We start from the raw sequence: 26,521 nt of genomic DNA, 5'->3' as shown, positions 1-26,521 counted from the left end.
GGTTACAAACGGGCAAAATAGGAACAATATATATTTATCGGCTATTTTCGATAGTTTGGCCAAAATTTTAACTTCCCTCTTATGAAATGAAATGGCTAATTCATTACAAATCTATATATAAATATAATTTAGGATTAGATATGTAAATATTAGAGATATAAATATTTACATGTATAAATATAAATATATGTAAATTAGGATTAGAGATTAATTATGAAATGGAATTTTGTTAGGATTAGTAGATTAGAGATTACTAAATTAGGAAATGTAATTTTGTTAGGATTAGATGATTTAAAATTATTTAATTTTGTGTAGTTGGCCTCGACGCGTCGGATATAAAATACTGTTTGTCGCTCCGCATCCAATTTCGACTGATTCTTTAAAGGTAACAAACTTAAATGAATGAACTAGTTTAACGAAAATTAATTAGTTTCGTAATTAAAATTGATTAGGTAAAATTATGTAAAAATGAATAAGAATTGAAATTGTAATTAATTTTGTTAAAGTTGGTTATGGATTATGTATTTTAGTAATCGAACCACTGAAGTTCGATTTATTGTTAGTTTTAGGATGTTTCCATGCAGGTTTTAAAGTTAAATGCTTGATGCCGGGTTGTTAAGTTTATAGGGGAGGTTCTGCCGAAATTTCGGTAGGATCGTGAAATTATAAAATAAAATATGAAAACTACTAAATTTTTAAATGTTGAATCTTTAGGTAAAATGAGTTATTCAAATAGGAATTGGATAATCGAGGACCAACGTCTAGGCGTTGAGTTTGTGGCTGGCATGGCAGAGTTCATGGTAACGGCCCGACAACACGTAAACATCGAAGGACGAGTTAAGTGTCCATGCAAGAGGTGTAACAACGTGTTGATGCAAAAAATTCCTGATATAGAGAATCATCTCTTTATCAGAGGATTTAAGAGGAATAACAAGAGGTGAATTTTTCACGGGGAGGAAGAAGATGACGTAATGCAGTATCAGACGGATTACGGAAGAGGAGATGAGATGTTTGATGCTGTACATGATATCTTAGATCGCAACGACGTAGACGGTGACGATGACAGTATTGACCCGAATGCAGAATACCAGAGTGGACAGTTCGATGACCTTTTCAGCGACCTGAACACAGAATTATGGCCCGGTTGTACGGAGTATTCGTCACTCTTCTTTGTTGTCACGTTGATGCATTTGAAAGTGATGAACAAGTGGACGAATAAGCCGTTTGATCAGCTTCTGAAAGTACTTAAAAAGTCTCATCCGATCGGCAACACGATTCCAGAGTCACACTATGAAGCAAAGGCGAAATTGCGTCGATTTGGTATGGGTTACGAGTCGATTCACGTCTGCAAACACGATTGCGCATTGTTTTGGAAGGACAACGCCAATCTAAACAAGTGTCTAGTTTGTAATGAGAGCCGGTGGGTGAAAAAAGACGGTGGAAAAAAATAGCGCATAAGGTGTTGCGCTACTTTCCACTGAAAGATCAGCTTAAGCGATTGTACGCGAGTCGGCACACAGCTCTAGAGATGCAGTGACACGAGAATGAACGCATTAAGGAGGATGGTGTACTGCGACATCCTGCTGACGGAGCAACGTGGAAGGAGATCGACCAAAAATATCTCATGTTTGCGGCAGAATCGAGGAACGTCCGGCTTGGACTTGCCGCCGATGGTTTCAACCCACTTGGTGACATGAGTTTATCGTACAGTATGTGGCCGGTAATCTTGACTGCGTACAACTTACCGCCATGGTTATGCATGAAAACATCGTACTTGATGTTAACATTGCTTATACCAAGTCGTAGTACGCCGGGAAAAGACATGGACGTTTTTTTACAACCGCTGATTGATGAGCTGAAGGAATTGTGGGAAACCGGTGTTGTATTGAGAGATGGTTCGACCGGTGAGCTATTCAGGTTGTTTTTCGTACTGCTATGGACGGTGAATGATTTTCCAGCGAGAAGCAGTTTGTCAGGATGGAGTGGTCAAGGGTACCTTGCTTGGCCAACGTGTAACAACGACACACCGTCTTTCAAGGCTCGAAACAAGATTGTTTACTGCGACCATCGTCGATTCTTGCCGTTATTACACCCGATGAGGAAGAGCAAACTATACAAGGTACGAAATGAGAAACGACCACCACCAGTGAGAAAATCGGCGAGCGACATACTTCGACAATTGCTATTAGTGAGAGATGCAACCCCGGGGAAGCACCCTGACTTCGGCGGGAAGAAACGAAAGCGCGATGCGAGTGAGCTGAATTGGACAAAGAAAAGTATTTCTTCGAGTTGTCGTATTAGTCGAGTCTTACGTTGAAACATAACCTCGATGTAATGCATATAGAAAAGAATGTATGCGACAATCTTTTGGGTACGTTGCTGAACATCGAGGGGAAGACGAAAGACACAGATAAGGCACGGTTGACTCTGGCGGACTGGAACATAAGGCACGAGCTTCATTTGTACCAAGAGGGAGATAGATGGATGAAACTGTCTTTGTCATACACTCTGACACCTTCAGAACGGAAGCGGTTTACTGAGTTCTTGAGATCTGTCAAATTTCCCGATGTGTTACCGCGGATGGGAGGTTGATGGGTTTGAAGTCTCACGATTGTCACGTGATTATGCAGCGACTATTGGCTCCTGCTATTCGTCCTTTTATGGCTCGAACCATTCGAGATGCCATAATAGAGCTTTGCAACTTCTTCAGACTTATTTGCTCAAGAACGCTGGTAATTTCACACATCGAAAATGCGTAGGAGGATGTGAAGCTGATATTGTGTAAGTTGGAACGAAGTTTCCCGCCTGATTTCTTCACAATCATGGTTCATTTGGTAATGCATCTACCGGAGGAGGCAATGAACGGAGTTCCGGTTCATATGTGGTGGATGTATCCATTTGAGAGATACCTTGGAACGCTCAAGAACTTTGTGCGTAATCGAGCTAGACCAGAGGGTTCAATTGCTGAAGCTTATGTTGTAGATGAAGCATTGAGATTCGGCTCAAGGTATCTAGAAGGCGTTGAGAATTGTTTCAACATGCCCCAATGAACAGACGTCGCGTCTAACTTCGAAGGTGTCGAACGGGAGTTATCGGTGTTTCAGTCATCAAGTTGTCGGCCTTACGGGAAGATGACCACGATACGCTTAGATGAGAATCTACGATTGCTCGCTGAGTGGTACATTTTAAGAAATTGTCCCGAAATTGACGATTTCATGAGGTAAATGAGTGAAATAAATGAACTTCAATTATTTATACTAAATGACGTCTTAAATGAACATGAATTTTATTTCAGTGAACACATAGATCTCATGGAATTAGAAGGTCGGCCGGATGTTGAAGAAGCTCATCGACTTGAGTTCCCAAAATGGTTTGGGAAAAGGTATTTGACTAACTTAAAGAATATGATTAAACTCCGTATGTAGGTATTCGACACTAACCGACTCGTTAATGGTTATATGTAGGTGTTTCGCATGAGCCAAGACGGATTACCCGTATCCTCCGAATTATACGCATTGGCATTGGGACCACATTTCGTACCACAGACGTATCCGTGTTGTGTAGTGAATGGAGTTAAATTTATCTCCCATCAACGTGATAGCAGAAGAACGACTCAGAATAGCGGGGTATGTGTACCAAGTGAAGAAGGTCACGACTTCTACGGTCAAGTAGAAAACGTCATTGTCTTGACTTATCAGAACGATTGTCGTGTCGTCTTATTTCAATGTCATTGGTTCGGTGACCAAGATCCGAGGAAAAGGACACGCAACGACAACAACTTGACAAGCGTGTATGTGGAAAAAGAATGGTACAAAGACGAGTCATTTATTTTGGCAACTCAGGTAAAACAAGTTTTCTACTTGGAAGATAATTTGAATGGTCCTGATCGGCGAATCGTCGAAGAGTGTAATCATCGAAATGTGTGGGATCTTCCTGATATTGACCTCATTCTTGGTCAATCTTCGTCTTCAGTTCAGTTGTTAGTGGAACCGTCAGATTTGGATTCACTGTCGATGCCTCATCAGTCTGCGATACCAGAGCACGTGAGCAACGAAGGATTGAACTTGGAAAATATTGAAGAAGAAGAGTTCATCGATGACGAAGAAGCTGACGACGATGATTTGATGGAAGAAGATGATTTGTCAGACGACGATGATTGGTAGTATATAACGTTTTTCATTTAACTACTAAATTAACATATTTAAATTATTACGAATGCATAACTAAATAAAGTTTGTTTTGAATTTTAGATGGCTACGGCTACAGGAGCTGGAGGCAGCGGAGGCGGGGATGACGACTTAGCGTGTATCCCGAATTATTGCGAGTCGGCGCCCATACGCGATGGCGGCGAAGAAGAAGACGAGGAGATCGAACCGGCCGTGCGTGGGCCGACGCTCGGGATTCTATCTGAGCGTGCACGGCGCCTCGGGGTAAAGGAAGTCGTTATTTATAACGAGGAGTTTCAGTCTTTCTTGCAGCCAGAGCGAGAGATGGATCCGAATCTCGCGACGTTCGCGAACACGCTCGGGTTGGTCATCCGAGACAAGATCTCGACTACGGTCCCAAGGTGGACGCATGCGAACTTGGGGCCGGCGAATGAGGCCGAGATCCGAGAAGCGATTCGAGACAAGTACGACATTCGAGTCGATGGTGACACAATCGGGAAGAAGAAGGCGATTGTCGATGTGGCAATCATTCAAGACGTGAAGACCCGTCTTCACGATTGGAGGCATACCTTGCGGTCATGGTTCGACATCGACTGCAAGAGCAGCGTACAGGTGGCGTGGTCGCTGAAACCGAGGACCGTTAAGCTCGACACCGAATGAGAGACGCTTATACGACGATATGCGAGCGATGAGTTTAAGGTAATCAAATCATTTACGTTAAATATGTATTTACTCTTTTATTATACGATTTGTTATTTACGTGTACGTTTACTTATATTACAGGCCATACAAGCGAAGAACAAGGCGAATCGCGCGAAGAAGAAGACGAAGAGTCGACAGGGGACGATTGGATTCTTGACCCACCGCATGAAGAACGTAAGTTTTATGTTTCTATGATACATCAAATCGTTAAAACTATCTAACACTTGAAATTTTGTTTTCATGCAGAAGAGCGCCGAGACAGGCGCTTTCGAGAGCTTGTTTGCGAACTACAAGCGCCAACATCAGTCCGACAAGTCCAAATGGCTGACTGCTGAAGCCTCCGCTCGTTACGTAAGGTTACATTTATTTTGTCTTATTTTTCGATTAATATATACTAACTAGTTAATTATATCAGGATCGACTGGTCGATAGGTTCAACACGTTGCGAGCAGAGGCTGAGCAACAAGGAGCGAACGTTGATATTTCCGTCCTAGAGCAGCAGGCGATCCGCGATATTATGGGTTCGCGGAGTGATCACTTGACCGGCGTCGGACGCTTGGTGCCACAGGGAGTACGGATGACGGCTGAAATCGCCGAAGTCTACGGTTCGGAGGCTGGGACTTCGCATCCAGGATATATCTCGCAGGAGGTGTTCACGTCGATCATCGCCTCGTTCGCCGAGACAATACAGAGTCAGGTGCCCGGCCTCAACCTGAGCTCATTTATGCCACAATTTCCGCAGAGTTCGCAGCAGGCTCCATCGACCCACAGCTAGCAGACTCCGACGGCCGGTGTCCACACTCCGACGCCCGGCGTCCACACTCCGACGGGCGGCCAGCAGACGACTCCCGACGGTAGCCAGACCTCCCACCGTGGCGGTCCGAGTCAGTCAGCTGATGAGCACATTATTTCGCCGAGCCTTGCAGAGTATCGACGCCAGCAGAGCATTTCACGTCGAGGCGGAGGAAAAAAAGGACGACGACCCAAAGGTCGCGGCTAGTCTTTTATTAGATATTTTGTGTATATTAAATTATTATTTACATGTATTTTTACATATTTCTCGTTTATCGAAATCGTAACTGGATTTTATATATAAGTTGATTTCGATAATATAATTTGGTTTTTATTTGATTTTTCATTTTAGAATTTCATAAATGAAAAGATAAAAATAAAAAATTAATAATTAGCGACGACAAAGTCGTCACTAATTCTTGTAATGAGTGAAGTTATTAGCGATGACTATTACGTTGCTAATTCGGGCGGGAAAATTTCGCGCGCGAATTAGCGACGACTAAATCGTCGCTAAATATATTTCACAAAATTAAAAAAATGTCTCCGTTTATACATTTCGAGATGACATTATCATCGCTAATGTCGTCGGTAAATATTTAGCGACGTCTATTTCGTCGCTAAATATATTTAGGCACGGACATTTAGCAACGATAATAATCGTCGCTAATATCGTCGCTAAATAGATTTAGCGATGATTAAGGTGTTATTACCGACGAAAAAAATCGTCGGTAATGACTCTATTTGTTGTATTGTTAATATTCATGAGAGAGAATAAAGAACAATATCTTATTTCGTTTTAAATATTATTTATTTCCTAATATTCATGAAAGAGAATAAATGACAATATCTTATTTCTTTTTAAATATTTTTTCTCATTTATTTAAACAACTAAAAAGAAAATATCGGTAAGTACCAATAATGGGTATGGACGAATTTTTGGCATACGGCCAAGGAGTTTTTGGCACAAATCCCAATGCCCAAAACTCTAAAATTCGTCCACCTCATTTAGTGCAAGGCCCAATTGTTTAAAACTCAATTAATTATTTATTACTTGGTTCAACAACAAATAAATAAGTAATTGATTAATTATTTACTTGATCAAACAATAAATAATTATTACTACCATAAATAAATACTTAATTATGCAAATACCTATATTTCATAATTGATGCTGTCAATCACAATTACAGCTAGTGAGATTATAATAATGAAACACATTATTATTAGAGGTTCTTTGTTCGTCTTATCGAAGCCGAATCGGGGACTATGGACCTAGTAATAAATAGAAGCTTAACAAATCCGATGTAAAGACGAAAAAATCCTTTCTCTTTTCCACATCGATTTGTCTAATCTTGGTCACACTCCACCTAGGTAAGCCAAGATTGAACTCTCCTTTATACTAGAATTATATTTACTCATCGTGACGAGTGTCCACTGATCTAGTCAGTACATGATCAAGATCGTCCAGGTTCAACTCGTATCGAAAAAGGTCAATTAATCTATTATATTTTTCTTGATACATATATACCCTAAGCATTGTTGCTTCCCCAGCGAAAGATTCTTCCGAACGTACATACTTCAGAAGTGCCGGCAATCTATCAGTTATGGAATCAATCCTTAGGTGAGTGAAAAATTGACATTCTTTCAGTAAGGCTGGATTCTGTATCTGTCAACCACTTCCCACTCGAATCATGCTCTAAAATTCCTAAGACATAAGCTGTTATTAGCATGATAGTAGCCTTTTAGCGAATGAGTCAAAGACTTCGGTAACATATCCAGTGTCCATGATCACTTCAGGATTTAGATAAAGTCTCATTGTGACCATCATATCGACCCCGGTTAGTATGTTGTAACGGTACTTAAACGACACATCTACAACCAAAGTCTACCCGGGTCGTACACTTACCACAAGTGTAGAATGCTCGCACGTCGTGATCAACCTTCACTAGTTCCGCATATATGACTTTAGATATAGCTTTCTAGGCATGTATCAGTCATCGACCATGTTTTAGCAACACCGCCTGAATTTAGGTGTCCAGCACGTGACTCAGTTTAATACAGAGGCAATAGATGATAACTGCTATTGATTCTGATATTCAGAGCTCAAACCACTAATCATATGATGCTAATAAAGTAAACCATTATTCTATTTAGTAATCATTTATTTATTATCTCTCGTGGGCAAGAATTCCCACTTCATCACCCTGCCTTTTTTTTATTCAAGATATGGGCGCATAGTAATGAATGACACCATGTCATTTACGTATAGCAATGACGTTAATGACTTGTCCTACAACTTCGGATTTGTATCACTTGCTCCTCAAAGCACGGAGTCCTCGTATGATGAAGGATATTCCACTTACAATAACGACTACTATCCACCAGCAAATCCCGCCCCCGACACAGTGCAACCATTTTTAGGTTATCTCATCCACTTCATGTCTGTTGCTGCAACTCAATACGAGTACGACTATCACTTGGACATGTACTTTCATACACATTCTCATTACATGAGTTGGTATGATTATTGTATGACCACTGCGTACGGGCGCTTTCCAGAGTAGTCCTTTTATTTCTTTTATGTTGAAGTTGAATTATGGTATTTGGTGGATTGTGTTGAACTTTTTCATTTTAGTTTGTACTTTATATTGAACTTAGTTTTTGTTGTGTTTGTACTTTAGTAATATATTGAAAACATTGTAGACTATTTTCAATTTTATGAATTTTATCATATGTACTTTGTATATTTTTTCACTGGATTCCTCTCGGTAAATACGGTATTTGATGGTATTCCTCAACGGTAACGGTAAGTTCAACGGTACAGTTTTCTCTTTCCTTTTCTGCTTTCCACAGTATTCATTTCGCGTACGAGTGGTTACCAGTAAATTCTGAACCTCGGAATGGTGACGGTAACAGTATTTATATCCTTACTTTAGACAAAAATAACGACTTTTCTCAACAACAAAAAAAAAGTAAAAAAAAAAAAAGTATTACTCTCCCTTCTCTATTTCTACTATCGTCTATTCTAACTTACCACTAAATATGGTCATATATAGGATTACCAATCCAAGGTCTTGGTACGACCATAAAAAATCAAACTCTACCTACCAAAAAAAAAATTAAAACTATACTCTATTTAAACATAGGATATTACAATGGAACAAATAAAAAATTCTATAATGCACGTTTACGGGGAAAAAAAAATTGTTTTGGTACCATTACAGTATTATTCATCGAAAATTTTCATTTTTTATATTTTTTGGCATAAAGATATTTCAATTGAAAAAAAAATATTATTTTTTATTCCGTGAATAGTGCGGAAACAAACAAGAATGAAGGTTTCATTCCAATCTGACCAGATATCTGATCCTTAATGGCTAAAAGTATTCCTTCCGTCAAGGACTAAAATTTCGTCTTATTAGATTTTGAATTTCCATTTCGTCCGATAAGTGAGCCTCAACTCTATGTCCATTTATTTTTTTTATGAGTCTAGGTATGAATAAGCATTTGAAAGTTTAGGCCTTTAGTGTAAATATACGGGTATATTTTACCAATTTAATTTTAGATTTTTTTTATTAAATAAATACAAATATCTTAAATAAACTATTTATTTTTATGAAAGCGTTCACCAAAACATTTAGATTTTCTATATACATATTTCTTTTTTTGTAAGAAATAATTTATTATAAGGATAATATATTAGATATTTTGATGATACATATAATTATAACTATAATAATAATTTTAAACAAGTAGGATATGGATAGGGTCTTTGATAGGCATTTACGAATCATACCATATATGTACCCATATAATTTTTAACGAATAATAATCATCCCATTCAAATTACTCATTTATCTCGGTATAACCCCCTACCCAAAACAAGCAAGTCAAATCCAGGGGAGCACAATACACCTGTTGTGCAAGAAGATGTTCCAGCTTCTTCTTCACGTTTTGTATGTACAAGTTCATCTCTTTGTTTTGTTATGTGTTAACATGTCATCAAGCAGCTTGAAGTAGAGATCAACTCGAATCTCGATCACCTCGAAACAGCCCCTCCCCCAAAATCTCACCAACTCGAAACCCCGCACCTCGCATAGACCGTCCGACTCTCACCATAAACTATATCTCTCTCACTAACTATTTATGTAAATTTATCGTGTTTACTTCACATTTCAGGAGCCACAGCTGCCTCTTGGCCGTCGTTGCACCTTCGCTTCGACCCTCACGCCTCTCGACCCCCTGCAACGCTACGACCCTCGCTGCCTCGCCTCGATTAGGAGGTTAGTGTAATTTGATGTTTTATAAGTAATTAGTTATATTCTCGTGTGTGTGTGTGTGTGTGTGTGTGTGTGTGTTTAGTTAATTAGTTACTTCAGTTTAGCTAGGTATATGGATAATTTGGTTATTATTATATGTGATTAGCTATAATTTTGATTAATGGTATATAATTAATTTGAATCTAATTAATTGTTAGTAGTTGTAATTTAATTTGATTTGAAATGGATTGAAAATTTGAAATTCAAATTAATTTTAGTGAGAGTTAGCCTAATAGCCCAATAGTCTTGCCTAGTTTAAAATTAGTTCAATTTTCATTTTATTAGGAAAGTAGACAACCAGAGTTGACACAATATTACAAATCCTAAAATATTCTTCACTATATACTTGAAGAATATGCCACCGATCGTTCAGTATTCAAACTATTTTCCAAATCAAAACTTTAACCTAACAAATGTTGCGAAATAATCCGCGCACGCAAGCGTACGTGTGTCGCTCAAGTAATATAGAATGTAAATTCGAGTATCGTACCTACAGAGACTAGAAAAATAGTGATTTCCTAAAAACTTGATGCTAATTAACTCTAAGTAAACTGAGAAGGTGTGTGTAATAAGAACTAAAGTAAACAAAATTAAAACAGAGAAATAAATACGAGTTATGCAAGGATGAGAAGGTAGGGGTCACGACTTCACCGGAGCTAACTAGGTCGGGGGGTTTCGGGTTTGAACAACATATCTACTCCTATAAACGTAATCTCACTGTATCGAAATTATTCACTAGCCTCTCTCGAGTGATCTAACAAATCTATACAATTGACGGATTATTATCCTCTCGGCTTCTAATCCTATTAAAACAATCACACGCAATAAAACAAGAGTTCAAACGATAACATAAATTTCCTAGATTTTCTAACCTATGATCAACTATGAAGCCATGAATAAAAGCACGATTATCGATTCTCTCTCGAGTAATAAACAATCCTAGACAACAGTTCTAATGGTGATCAAGCACTAGAAAGCATTAAGCATGATTCATGATAAGCAACTTAATAGATGGAGCAAACAAGCATAATCTAACCTAACAAAACCATATTTCCATTATCAACCCTAGCTACATCGTAACCCCATAAGAATCTAGCAGCTAATGGAATCCATAATAATCAAAACGCAAAGCAAAATAATTAAAAGCAATAAGATGAGCATGCAAGCAAAAAGAAATTCATATTGAATTTTAAACGACGTTCAACAAGATTTAAGAGATAATAATAAAATAAAAGTCGAGGAAGAAGGAGAAACAATGGTTGAGAGTTCAAGTGATTTGCCGGAGTTGCCGATTCCAACGAAGAATGCTCTCTCTTAGCAAAGCTCTCAAAAACAACCTAAAAGCAATAAGGAAATTGAAAATAAAAGAAAATGTATGTTTCTAGATTACATGAATGGTTTATATAAGAACCATGGTGATTTTCGGAGCTCAAATGGGCTTTTGGTTGAGTTGATTCGGTCCAAAATCTTCAAAAAACGGGAATTAATTACGTCAAAATCGAAGACACGCGCGCCACGCGGAATGGAGGTCGCGCTGCGAGAGTTTCTTCTAGAGGAGGTCGCGGCGCAAGAAATAATGGTCGCGACGCGAGGAAGTCTGCTGGATAAATTCTGCCAAAAGCTGGAAGAAGGTCGCGACGCAAGGAATATTTGTCGCTGCGCGATGAGCTCCAGAATGTTTCTTATAAGTCTTCTTTGCTTCTTTTTGACTCGTTTTTTGTCATAAAAGCTTCCGCTTGTTATCAAATACTACGCGGCTCTCAAATAACACCATTTCCTGAAATATGTTGCAAAAACTCGCGATAACCGTTAAAAACACTTAAAGACTAGCTCGATTCAAGTCAAATGAGGGCAGATTCGCACGTAAAATATGCGCTCATCAACAAACTACTCCGACAAATTCAAAACCAAATTATGCTCGAACGAGACCTCGCCGACGCCGGATGATACCTTGTTTCGCGTCGTCGCTGCTCATCACCATCATGCCGATCCATGCTCCATCGCGCAGTCTCTACTCCCCGCCGTCTTCGTCTCCGTCTTCGCCATAAGCGATTCTTCTTATATACATAATTTAATTGATAAAATTCGTTTGCAGACTCATTGCGTATTCAATTTGAATTGTTCTACTTAGAATTTTTGTTATGATTCTCTTAGTTAACTCTGAATTTTTTTTAGTTTTTTCAGTTAATTAATTTACCATAAAATCAAATTCAAAGAGAGGCTGAATGCTTGGTATTTACATTATGAAGTACTTAACGAACAATACATCAAAGAGTAATATCAATGGGCAAGATAATAAAGACTAAACTACTCTTACATAATAATAATAATAATAATAATAATAATAATAATAATAATAACTACGCTAACATCCCCCGCAAACTCACAATACTACAACAATAAACATTGAGAGTTTGTAAGATTAAAAAAAAACGGAAGCGCAAAGTAGAGTGAACAAGTCTTTGTAATATCTCCGAATGAGAATTCAAAAAAAAATTGAAATCTCCAAATAACCAAAGCGAATTTCCAAAAGCAAACGAAATCTCTAAACAATCAATGTGGAAAATAAACATGGGCATTTGGAATGGGAATGAGGTGGATTTCCATTCCTTCCGGTCAATTTAAAGGAATGGAAATTTCCTCCACTGACAATGCATGGAAGGAAATATTCCTTCTGTTGACTAGCGAAAATCAGTGAAAATGGTACGGAAATATTCCTTCTGTGGTTTCCGCTGATTTCAGTCTTTCTTTTATTTTTTTATTTTTTAACCCCTCATTTTTCTTCTCCTATAAATATCATCATTATTCACATTATTTCCTCATAACTTTCTCATATAATTTCTTCTCCTACTCTCTTCAACTACTCTAACTCTCATATGACTATGACTGAGCGCCCATCATTGGTTGTAATTTATTCTTTGTTCCCATGGAACAAATGGCATTAAATACAATATTAATATATATTTGTTTTATTATAAACTTTCGAATTTAAGTTTCATATATAATTTTTAATATATAGTTTTAATATATAAATTTAGTAAAAATTATTGTTTTCGCCACTTTTTTTGTTCTTCTTCATATATAGTTTGTAATATAATATTAATATGTAATTTTCATATAGAAATTTATTATATAGTTTGAAAGATTTTATGAGTTTAAAAAACTAAATTACTCTCAATTTTCTCATTTTACATTCGAGTCCTTATTTAAAAAAAACACTACATTTTAATCCTTTAAAATTGTATTTATTTTAATTATTAATTTTTATGTACGAAAATGGTAATTTCCACCAATGGAATGGAAATTTCCGTATCATTTCCAGTGGAATTCCAATCGACACTGGAAGGAATAATTCATCCAGTCAAAACCGGAATTCTGTGCCCAATGGTAATGGATTTTCATTTCCTACCAAATGCCCAGGTTTAGTGGGAAAACTCCAAAACTAATGCAAAATGCTTAAACAAACCAGTCTGAAACCGATGAAGGAGGAGGGGCTATAGAAGGAAGAGGAATAAACCAAGATTTTGGACTTCCCAAAAAAGTACCTATTTTTAGAAGGAGGAGGAAGTAACGAAAATTTTGGCCTTCGCGAACAGACGAGTCTTTGAGAAAACTCCAAACAAGAATCTCTAAAACCAAACAAACCATCGATGCAAAATCTCCAAATAAACGATGTCGTATCACCAAATAAACACCCACTACATATATCCACTACCAAATAACCAATGCAAAATCACCAAACAAACACCTAAACAACCAACGGGAAGTATCTAATTGACCTATACGAAATCCTCAAATAAACACCCAAAACAATCCAATACAAAATAAAAAAACAACTCATTACAAAATACTCAATTCAAAAGAAACAAATATAAACCTTAACAACACTGCAAAATAACTTAAATACCATCTACAAAATACCCAAATTTGAAATCACCACCAAATACCCACAAATTGCATACTCAAATTCGTCATTCCATTGTTCACCCGACAGACAAATTTATAAGACTGAAAACTCCAATCTTACAGTTGAAAATGTACCTCTTATTGTCAAGAACTTTATATCCTTAGTTCGTGACGATCCAACAGTTGGTGAAGGCGCAAATGCATTTTTGGCTATGCTGATAGGAGTTGTTGGGAAAACAAATTGTTGTTCGGCTCTTCGCTCGACATACCAACATCAATTGCTTAGAACATCATCTCCACCAATTAGAATGGACGAATATGTAACAAAAGCATTATGTTTACATTTCGTGACAATCCAACGGTGAACAAATGAGGAAATTCAATTTAAGGCTCTAATACGATGATAACTTTGTAAAAGACAAAGAGGTTGCGAGATAAATGAAAAAAAGATGCTGAATCCTTGAAGTTTACATTGTGAAGTGTTTATCTAACAATACATCAAAGAGGAAAATAAATAGGCAAGATAATCAAAAGTTAAAGACTAAACTACCCTTACATAATAATAATAATAATAATAATAATAATAATAATAATAATAATAATAATAATAACTATGCTAACAATATTTACATAGTTTAATTAGTAATATTCGTTTGCAGGCTCATTATATAATCAATTAGAATTATTTTGCCTAGGATTTTTTTTTTTTATGATTCTCATAGTTAACTCTAAAAAATATTCTTATTTTTCAGTTAATTAATTTACCAGAAAAGTAAACTCAATTTATCATACGTATTTTTGCTATTTGGAATTGGTGGTGATTGTTTGGAATTGGTGATGGTGATATTTAAATCGTTTAATTGATAATATTCATTTGTAGGCTCATTATATAATCAATTCGAATTGTTCTGCATGGAATTTTTATTATGATTCTCGTAGATAACTCTGAAAAAAAAAATATCTGGTTTTTTTTAGTTTATTACCTTACCAGAAGAGTAAATTCAATTTATCGTTCGTATTTTTTATGTTTGTAATCGGTGGAGGTTGTTTGGAATCGGTGATGGTGAAGTCTCGGGGGGGAGTAAATTAAATTAATTAGATACACAATTAAAATTAACTTCGTAGTAAATTGAATTTACTGGAAAAGTAAAATTAAATTAACTACATATTAAATGAAATTAACTGGAAGAGTGAATTAAATTAACTTTTCTCCGCATGGGTATAATTGTACCTTCAAAAATAAATGAGCTATTTACTTAATAAAATGAGGTAGAAGATAGACTAGTGAGAACAAATTCTTCTTAATTTTATTTAATTTAGTTAATAATATAATTTAGTTGTTAATTTAATTAATTTTGAATACGAAATAAGTTCATAATTTAGGTCATTCACAGTATCAGTTAGTGAATATGTTAAGTTGTAGTGAACATTTTTAACTGATTATGTTAATTACTTAGTGAACATTTAATTAATATGTTTGTTAATTTTTGTAATTTAAAGTTTATGTTAAGTGGAGAATTTGTTAGTTGAAATGTTGAATGTGAAATTGAATTTATTTTGTTAATTACTTAAATATTGTTAATTGTGTTAGGTAGTTTAGTAAGTTAACTTAATTTTGTAAATGAATTGAATGAATATGTTTATTTAGGACGCATCTCTAATCCAATGGATTACTACATGGTTTCATCAAGGAGAGCCACGACGTGCGCACGTTACCGAAGAGGGAACCTTTGAAAGCGAGTAAGGTGTTGACATCATCACACTCACGATGATTATGATGATGATGTAGACCCGACCTCAACTGAAGTGCATAAAGAAGAACAAGTTGAGGATGTCTTCGACAAGTTGGAAGTAGAGTTATACCCTTGCTCGAGGAGTTTGTGTCATTGCCATTCTTTGTTTCGTTGATCCACTTCAAAGTAACGAACTGTAACGACCCTATTTTTTTTTAGTCGTTATCCGATCATAGAAGCTTGAATTTCATTTCATACTTGTCAATAATCTTTTTTTTTTGAAAAACTAGAACTGAAACAATTATTTATTCTTAACTAAAAACTTTAACTCTAGAGTATAATAATATGAATAAGTACAAAAATTATTTCTTCGTAACTAAAATAATTATTTGTCTTCAAGATGTTATAAATATAAAGGAACACGGTTATCATAATAACTTGGCAGTGGAAAATGTTTTAATTAGCGTAGCGGTAACCATCCCCACCCTTTACTCTTGTCGCCACCACGAATCCCAACTCAAAGTCATTTACCTTGCACATGTCCTACAATGCGAACGAAGAAAAACATATACAAACATGTGAGCTAAAGCTCAGTGAAATTCATGTAAAACTCACAAAACATTTTTCTACATAATAATAAATAAACATTATAAAGTCTTATTATCAACGTGATACATATCTTGTTACTTGATTCATGATTTTCGGGGACCCCTAGTGATCGTATCGTATCGTGCGCATTGAGGCTTATGGAAACAATGCGGCCAAACATTGATTCCGCCCTCCCTGAACATGTACGACTCACCTTATCGAGACATAAACGTCTACGAGGTGGATCGCAAGAACCTACTCTGGCGTAGGCCGATACGTCACCTACTTAGTGTTCTCACTTGCATACTTATTAAATCATTTGCATGGTAAAGTTCATGAAATAAAATAAGTCTAAAGCATACTTGGAAATTCTTGGATAAAAATACTTTAATACATATTAAACATAGTTCACAAATATGTTAAGATAAACTTGGAAACATAATCATGTAATCTAACATGCATATAGTAATAAAATAATACACATCCATAAAATTATATAATACTTGCACATGATATTAATTTGAACTAATTCGCATTGTAGTGAGATGAACTCACCTCTCGGTTTCAAGATACTTAGCACTCGAGCTAGGAATCTGACTCTTTCTCGAACCTATAGGAAAAATAACTTATGAGCTTCTATAATCTATTTTTAAAAAACCAAGCTTAAGGGATAAAAGACCTATAAGAATATTAAAGCTCTAAGAACGATTTAAGGCTCGGGAAAACATGATGCATATTGAAAATATAATTTGAAGGTTTGTAAAAACGTAGCTGGAAAAATTTATTTCCAGAATGACCTATAGTTACACTTTTGTTAATTACGGATAGCTCGTGACTCGGAAATCGGTGATTCTTTTTGCAAAACAACAATAACATTTGTACCTTTAAAATGCCACATTAAACTTAATTTAATAATCTGTAAAATATTCCCAAAATTATTTTTAAGTTCATTAAACAAATTTGATCGGGTGAGAAAACAGTTTCGGTACACAAAATTGAAAGTACTCGTTCGAACTCTTTAAGACTTATTTTTTTTTTAATTTCTTTTTGGAACATATAAAAGACATAATAGATATATTACAAAAAAAATACTTTTAAACTAAAACTATTATAACAACATGTTTAAAATATACTCCATAGCATGACATCACTTCTCGGGTCATAAGGATATCTCCCTAGCAGTGTGCATTTAGAGGATTTTTATGAACGAAATAAAACACATAAAATACATATAAAGACATATTACAAAAGAAGACATATGTAGCTTCGTTTGGTATACTCCATTAACAATTTGAGTATGTAGAAGTGATAAAAACTAATTACCAAAGTTACATAAATTAAAAGGCAGATTTGAAGAAAAATAAAACATTTCATGCATGCATTGTAAGGTTCTAGTTTCTAGAGTTGGATGGGAACATGGAAATAAAACTAGAACAAGAACATACTAAGGAACTATAATTATAAAGAATTAAGACGGGAAAATGCTAACCTCTTGGACTTGAAGAAAGGACAAGAATTAATCTTCACCTTGATCTCTAGAAGAAAATCTAATGAATTCTATATTCTATGATTTGTCTCTCTCCACTCTAACTCACTTTGTTTTCTCTCTAAACTTTGGAAATTTTGTGATGAAATGAGAGAGTGTCTTGGGGTCTATTTATAGGAAAATATTGGGTGCTATATGGCTTGGACAAACCGTGCATGTCTACCTCTCCCACTCTTCTATTTTTTATTTTATTTCCTTATTGAAACACACCAAAAATCCTTACACATCCATACACTAAAAGGATGTTCTATTCTAGGTTCTATGCATGATCATGCATGAGATAAAGTTGTTCTTATCAAACTATTGTAAATGACAAACTTATCACCACCAAAAGGTTTCTTACACAACAACCTATTACAGCAACTTTCAAGACAACAAATTTTGTCTTATTAGAAACATCTTACACGGCTACACCAAGAGGAATAAGTCAAACAATTTGGCTTTTGATGCCACAAGTTGTTTGAAAAGTGTACCATTGCTAGAAGTTGTAATTGTGTCACAATATATAAAAAAAAATGTGTCACATTCTTAAATAAATTCAATAATAAATAATCTAAAAGGGATTTAATGAAATTGATTCATGAAACATGAAATTAAATATCTCATAACATGAGATCGTATCAAAATTTAAATGTTGACTTTTTATCTTGAGTCAACTTTCTTAAAATAGAAAGTTTGACTCGAAAAGAGACTTTCCTAAATTAGAAACAATTCCCGAGAGTGTCTAAAATGATTTTTGAGTATGATGTTCCTCAAAATTTCTCATTGATGTTGGAATATTTCAAATACAACATATGAATAAAGCTGAAAACGTAATAAGGAAAATTTGAAATGTCACACGAACCATTGGACTGAACTTTTGTAGCCGTTGAGGAAGTCTAATCCTGGAAAAACCACTACAACACAAAGGCTAAGTTGAAGCGCTTCGGCATGGGATACAAGATGATTGATGTGAGCGCGAATTGTTGCATCTTATTTAGTAATAAAACATATGTCTCATTTGCAAGAAAGTAGAAGGGTGGTTGGGAAAAAATACCGTGTAAAGTTATGTGATATTTCCCGTTGAAAGATCAACTGAAGCGGTTTTACGCGTGTCGAAGCCCAAGAAAGAACAAGTGACGAAGAAGGGCATTCTGCAACATCCTGCAGATGAGAAGGAGTGGAAGAATCAGAACAAGAAGTGTGTGGACATTGTTGCGGAGTCAAGGAACGATCGACTTGGTCTCGCTGCTAAACGGTTTAACCATTTCAAGAAAATGAGCTTGCCATATAGCATATGATCGGCCCTATTGATTGCGTATAATTTTCTTCAATTGCTTTGCATGAAATCCGAGTACTTGATGTTGACGCTCCTCATTCCAGGCCTAAAGTCACCTGGAAAAGACATCGATGATTTTTTGCAACTGGTTGTCGAGTAACTGAAAGAGTTGTGGAAAACTATAATCGGTTGCGAGATGAGAATATCTTTAGAAGTGACATGCGGCTTCTAAAACTGCTCCCACGAAATGACAGAGAAACTTTAGAGCGACATGTCGCTTCTAAAACTTAAGTTCCGACAAAACGGGCGAGGATTTAGAAGGCGATGATAGAGACAACATACTGCTTCTAAAGATTTAGAAGTGAACTTTTAGAAGTATTTGGACTTTTAAAAACAACTTTTTTCCCTACTAAAGTCTATTTTTCTCATAGTGGATGCACCTCACTGCCTTGCTCTGTGACTTGAAGCACCTGATTGAAGATATTCAAGATCATGCTACTAATGAAAAAGAAGATGTACATGAAGACCCGTTGCATAAAACTCAGTAATTTTTTTCTTTTATTTTATTTCAGAATTTTAAGTTTTTTTTACCGTCAACGTAAACATTGATATTCTCTCCTTGTCCTTTTGTGGCAAAAAGATGGAGTATATTTGATTGGTCTATTTTGATTCCTTTTGGGTTGTAATAGCTAGTTAAACAATTTATTGTACTTCCTTTTGATACTTTAACTTGTTTGAATACAAATAAAATATAATAAAAAAAAACTAATAAAAGAAATTTTAAAAATAAAAAACAAAGTTCCTCATACATAGGCAAATAGTCAACAATGGAAAATTTTAATATGTAATTCGTCACACATAAACTAAGTAAGAGAATATGCCATTTCGGGACACAACTTTTTTAGTTCTTACTCTTATTATCAAGGTACTTTGACATACTAGCGATATCATTTGAAATTTCCCAAGTGATTGAATGGCTCAAAGCTTTTGACAAAAACTGCACAATCTCATCCATTGTTGGCCTAACTTCCGGGTTTTTCTTCAAGCAACCATCGATAATTCGAACAACAAAAACAATGATCTCTTCAGGATAAATATCTCCCAATGCGACATCCAAGAAATCCCTCACACCTTTTGTTAATCCTTCATCACTAATCAGTCCACTAAACAACTTAGTCAAAACTTTATTTTCCTCGAACAGCTCAGAAACCTCTTTTCCAGTCATCATCTCAAGCAAAACTACCCCAAATGCATACACATCAAGCTTTGGTGAGACTAACCCACTTTCCACGTACTCAGGAGCCAAATAACCAATAGTTCCAACTATGTGATTAGTCACCGAAAATTCGCCTTCTTGAGCTCTTGTTGACCTTGACAGGCCAAAGTTCGCAATTTTAGCCCTAAAATCACTATCAAGAAGTATGTTACTACTCTTTATGTCCTTATGTACTTGTGAAGGATTCGCAAAACTATGGAGATAGTTTAGCCCCGTAGCGACATCTAAAGCAATTTGAATTCTTTGAGTCCACGTCAAGGTCTTGTTGTTGTCATTGTCGTTGTAGTTTTTCTCATCATTGTCATATCTAAATAACCAATCACTCAAGCTTCCATTGGAAACATATTCGTACACCATATACCAATGACCTTTGTCAAAGCAAACTCCGACCAATCGAACAACATTAAAGTGGTTGATCTTTTGTAGCAAATTAATCTCTTTGCTAACATCTCCATCGATTTTCTTTATAGCTACCAAACTTCCATTTATCGTCCCACGATAAACCGATCCTTCAATCAAACAATTGAGACCAAAATCATTCGTCGCCAGTCCCAATTCCTCGACGTCGTAGACTTTAAGGGATCCCGTGATATCAGACATTATAACTTCCTTCAATAATTCTTGGTTATTTGGGGTTTCTTTCCCCGATCTCTTTGAAACAAGAACCTGTTCATCATCTTTAGCCGTTTTCCCTTTCCTAAATTTGAAGAAAAAGACTATGAAAGCTATTCCCAATATCAGTAGAATCAAACTTCCTACTACGGCACCAACTAGGACATAAACCCTAATTTTAGAGGAAGAGCTCGGAGGCGGCGATTGTATAGTGCTCGGTGGTAGTGGTGGTGGAGAAATCGAGGGTTCTAAGGGTTGAGAAGCATTTGGAGGCCAGGACCTGAGCGGGACCAAAACCGTAGTGTCTGGATAAATGGTGTTGTCTAGATCAGAAAGACGGTTTGACTTGAGAAACAAGGCATTGTCGACACCAAACTGCTCGCTGATTTTTGAGTCATCGTCATCCTCATCAGTGATGTAGCTGAATAGATACTTTATGCCAATATCGGTCTGGTTCTTAGTTGGACAAGCACAACGAAGAGGGATTTTGACTTCATCCTCGGCCTGGAGATTTAAAATTGGAGGATTTCCTGTCTTGTTAGCAATAGCCTGTAATAAAGAGAACATTTCTTAGTTTTGAATTATGGAAATTTTGCTTGTATTACGAAAATTGGAAAGTAACCATATTAAATTGAGTTACAACGTTCATAAAAAAAAAATTGAGTTACAACAGGACAAACTATGTTCTGAACAACACATAACACATATAGTAATAATCACAATACTAAAATAAAGCCATTTAATAGAAGCCAGGATATACACATGATTCTTATATACCTACACAAAATTTTATCATTGTTATTAAAGCAAAAGCAACGATTGAAAGTAAGAACAAATATAAACACTAATAATTAAATGTAAGAGTTTTAGACAAAAAAAAGATAGAGATACGTAGAGAATGAATTGTATAATCGGGGATGAATTTTTATTTCATCTATGCCATGTATTTATAGGTGAATTTTGAGTACCAAAGTCAAATTACATTAATTGGTATAGCTCAATACATTATTGATAGCACTCCCCCTTGGGTTGCTCATGATATTCATGTGTTCATGTTGCCTGGTAAAAAATCTTATTAGGACAAACCGAGTGAGAAAAACACTATAATAAGGGAAAAAGGAGTACAACCATGCAAAGCTCCCCTCATGCTGGCATTGGTGCATTCCTTTATTTTTTTTAAGGCAGCTTCGCTGCTAGTGGGGATTGAACCACGACCTCCACTTTGGAGGTGGCGTGAAATTACCAACTAGCCTATGCTAGGTACCACTGGTGCCTTTATAAATCTTGCAATCTACGCATTCCAATGTCATGAACATGTTTATTGAATGTTGAAGTGGGGATCGCCTTTGTGAGGAGATCAAGTGAGTTTTCACAAGAGCTAATATACTAAACGTTGATAACTTTGCTCTTTTCTAGCTTCTGAGTAAATGAAAACAACTTTAGTGGGATGTGCTTTGTTATGTCGCTCTTGATTAATCATTCATTCATTTGGGTAACACATGCGACATTATCTTCATAAAGTGTGATTAAATCCTCGATTGTTGGAAGACCACTCGTGGCTCTAATAAGTTGCGTCATGGTTCTCAACCATACATATTCACGACTTGCTTCATGTAGTGCTATAATCTCCGCATGATTTGATGATGTGGCGACGTGAATTTGTTTCTGAGAACGAAAGAAATTGTAGTTCCCCCGCACGAAAATACATATCCAGTCTAGGATCTTCCTTTGTGTGGATCTGATAAGTAAACTGCACCTGCATAGCCAATTAAAATTGGTTTCATACTTTTATGATAAAATAATCATAAGCAATCGTTCCTTGAAGCTAACGAAACGCATGTTTGACCCCATTTCAGTGTCTCTTTGTAGGAGCTGAGCTGAATCGTGCTAATAGATTAATTGTAAAAGCTATATCAGGTACATTGCAATTAGCAAGTTACATGAGCGCTCCAATTACAATAAAATATGGTAATTCAAGATCAGATTCCTTATATGGACGAAATGGGTCTTTTACCCCATCTAGAGATCCTACGACGATTTGGTAGTTAAAGTCCTTTAAGTACCTCAGTGGTCGTCAGTTCTCTAGATGTGGTAAAATACCCATTTCGTCCATGTGAGGAATCTGAACAAATTCTTGGTTCTAAAGTACCATATATCAATGTGATTGGAGCTCTTATGTACCTTTCTAATTCCACTCTACCTGATATAGCTTTTGCAGTTAATCTATTAGCAAGATTCAGCTCAGCTCCTACAAAGAGACAATGGAATGGGGTAAAACATGTGTTCCTTACCTTCAAGGAACAATTGGTTTAGGATTATTTTATCTTAACAATACGAAACCAATTTTAATTGGTTATGTAGATGCAGTTTACTTATCAGATCCACACAAAAGGAGATCTAAGATTGGATACGTATTTGTGTGCGGGGGAACTGCAATTTCTTTGCGTTCTCGGAAACAAATGCATATCGCCACATCATCAAATCATGCGGAGAGTATAGCACTGCATGAAGCAAGTCATGAATGTGTACGGTTGAGATCCATGACGCAACAAATTAGAGCCACTAGTGGTCTTCTAACAATCTAGAATCCAATCACACTTTATGAAGATAATGCCGCATGTGTTGTCCAAATGAATGAATGATTTATCAATAGCGACATAACAAAGCACATCCCACTAAAGTTATTTTCATTCACACAGGAGCTAGAAAATAGCAATGTTATCAACATTTAGTATATTTGTTCTTGTGAGAACTCATTTGATCTCCTCAAGGTGCTCCCCACTTCAACTTTTAGTAAACATGTTCATGACATTGGAATGCGTAAATTGCAAAATTTATAAAGGAACGTGCCAATGCCGGCATGAGGGGGAGCTTTGCATGGCTATACTCGTTTTTCCCATACTATAGTTTTTATCCCATTAAGTTTTTCCTAGTAAGGTTTTTTAAGGAGGCAACATGAACACGTAAATATGTAAAAGTCTTAATGAGCATCCTAAACATGGAGTGTTTTAAATAATTGTATGTATAATTGGTATGCTCAATAAAGTAAAAAAAATGTAGTTGTAAATAGTTAATTATCTTTATCTCTTTGTTGACTAATATATCCTAATTTCTACTATAAATACATGTAGATGGGTGAAAAGAAATTCACTCCGATTTCTACAATTCATTTACATCTCTCTATCTATTATCTCTAAATCTCTTTATCTTTAAATATAAGTGTTTATATTTGTTCTTAATTGTAATTTTAATTTCAATTGTTGCTTTGGTTTTCGAAACACATTTAACATATAACTCTCTCAATTTGAAATGATATATGATTCAATAATAAAGATATTAGGTTAAAAGAAAAAAAAAAGATAAATTGACAGCTGTGGCAATTGAGCTATTTTCGAAATTGTATATAACCTCCTAAAATTTAATTTGATCAATTTAGCATTTAAGCTAATTATTATTGACAATCTAAGTATTATTTGTAAATAATCGTAATATTTAGGACGACAATTGACATGTAATATAGAGACATGAATATAACTTAATGATGATAAACATATATAAATAGCATCTACTGACTAGTGCATTAGTTAATTTTTGCTACTTAGTAGACTAAAACTGTAAATAAAAAAGTACGGCCAAAATTAAGCAAAATTAAATGTTAAGTATAAACAAAATTAAAAAAAAAAAAAAAAAAGAGCTGAGATGAATGAACTGACTCTGCAACGTACTAATAACAAAATGAAAAGAAAAAGGAATGAAAAAAAGAAATATAAAAAGACTAATAATCAAAATATTAAATCAAGTATTTGTTGCAACTAATCAATATTCTACTTATTTTTAGAAATCTAGCTCAAATTTCATTTTATTATGAAAATAACTCATCAAACTGATGTTAATTAAATTAAATGTTCAATTAATTTAATTAATTTCGGTCTATTAGACTATTTTCTGAATAAAATTTGAAGTATTTTATTTTTAAAAGAAAGGTGAATTATTGGACTAGTGTATTAATTACTATATTAAAGGGATATATAAAAGGGGCATGACAAATTGGTCAATATCTAGTCTTGCAGTCATATTCATGTACGCTGGTGGATGACAAAGCCGACTAAAAAATTGTAATTCTTGCCCCTCTTGTTGCAGTTCTTAATTCAATTTTTTTTTTTTTTTTTTTTTTTTTGCATACAAGAATAGAATTATGTATATTTATTTTTCTTGGATCATCCCAATTCCATCAATTAACGACGTCGAAACTGAAAGTTTTGATGCAGACCTTGTAAATTTTGAATTGATGGTTAAGATAATAAAATATCAAAAATATAAATTAAAGTAATAACTTAAAAAAAAAGGCGATGTAGCTAAATACTTAATTTAAAATTATGAATTTGTAAAATAGCTAAGATTTATTTTAATTTAGTGAAATAACGAAAATGTACAGGAATCTGGTTTCAAACAAAATTTTGATCCCAAGATTAATTTATTTAAAAGTGATTAATTATTTATAATAATCGTAAAAAAAATTAATCTTATCCGATCAAAACAATTTTGAAAATGTAAAGTTAAAACTTCGCTAATTGGCATGGCGAAAAAGTAATATTATATATAAAAAAAAAAAAAAAAAAGCAATAGATATTTACAATAATACTTTAGAGTCGCTCACCTGACACGTGGTAAGACCTTGGAACGTGACGTTGGCAATCTCAAAGTAGTCGTCATCCGCGTCGGCCACATACGACGTGTCGTACTCGTAAAACCCATCTCCTCCGCGGCATGAGCAGTCGACGGGCACAAAGACGAGCGCGTTGGCCTCAAACGTCGAGTTGGGCGCGACGGAGTTGGCCCTCGCCACGGCGGCGACGTCGGCGGATAGGTGGGCGGCGACGGCGGCGACGGTGTCGTACGGCGGCCTGGCGCGGAAGGAGAGGAAAGTGGCGCAGGAAGCGATGACGGAGTTGGAGTCGACGTCGCAGAGGTAGCCGAGGGTTGACGTGTTTCTGGGTTGGTCCGAGGAGCAATCGGTTCCGTACTCTCTTATGTACGGCTGTTGCGAGAGAGTGGAGGTGATCCAAGATAAGAAGATCGTTATGGATATGAGGTATATGGGGTATTGAGAGAAACTCATTGTTTTTTTTTTTTTTTTTTAATTTTAAGGAAGGGATTGTTGTGTTTGAGTCGGGTAGTTTCTAATCTAGTGGGGTTTTATATATAATTGTAATATTTGCTTTGTATGGAAAAATATTGCTGTGCTGAGAAACGTTTATAAATGGACTACCCACTCTAAAAATAATATATATATATATATATATATATATATATATATATATATATATATATATAATACACTATTATTTACCAATTGGAAAAGACAAAAAGATCCTTACAAAATTATTTAATACGAGTGTGACATAATAGTTAGATTAGTGTTGAGAGTGCTTTTGCTAAATTTTGTGTTCAAGATTTTCCCTCTTTTTTTTTTTACTTTTTCTAATTATGTTGGTTAACCGTTAACTAATATGTTTAATGCGTATTGGTTAACGAGAGAGTTAAAAATATAACATATTCAAATCCTCTACATTAAAATTTAGATTCATTAGGTAAATAATCATATTTACAGTTTGACATTACT

The 26,521-nt window shown here is 35.4% G+C and overlaps 1 protein-coding gene across 1 annotated transcript; it reads right to left on the bottom strand.

Moving 5' to 3' along the window:
• Positions 1–19,773: 19,773 nt before the first annotated feature.
• Positions 19,774–26,125, bottom strand: LOC149393880 (lysM domain receptor-like kinase 4). Its single transcript, XM_089617286.1, has 2 exons — positions 25,556–26,125; positions 19,774–21,447 (listed from the first exon to the last, which is right to left on the bottom strand). Exons 1-2 carry the CDS (start codon positions 26,015–26,017, stop codon positions 19,912–19,914), a joined length of 1,998 nt encoding a protein of 665 aa, XP_089473412.1. The 5' UTR covers positions 26,018–26,125; the 3' UTR covers positions 19,774–19,911.
• Between the last annotated feature and the right edge of the window lie 396 nt (positions 26,126–26,521).

Source organism: Urtica dioica, chromosome 6, assembly GCF_054948205.1.
Source record: "Urtica dioica subsp. dioica isolate 48M chromosome 6, U.dioica_male_clone48M_v1_H2, whole genome shotgun sequence".
Lineage (NCBI taxonomy): Eukaryota > Viridiplantae > Streptophyta > Magnoliopsida > Rosales > Urticaceae > Urtica > Urtica dioica.
This window is presented reverse-complemented; position numbering and strand designations above follow the sequence as displayed.

What these genes read in the sequence shown, in the direction of transcription:
- LOC149393880 (XM_089617286.1), bottom strand. Translation starts at nt 26,017, where the DNA reads ATGAGTTTCTCTCAATACCCCATATACCTCATATCCATAACGATCTTC. An exon ending in AAGGTCTTACCACGTGTCAG is followed by an intron (nt 21,448 to 25,555) that starts GTGAGCGACTCT and finishes TCTTTATTACAG; the next exon opens with GCTATTGCTAACAAGACAGG.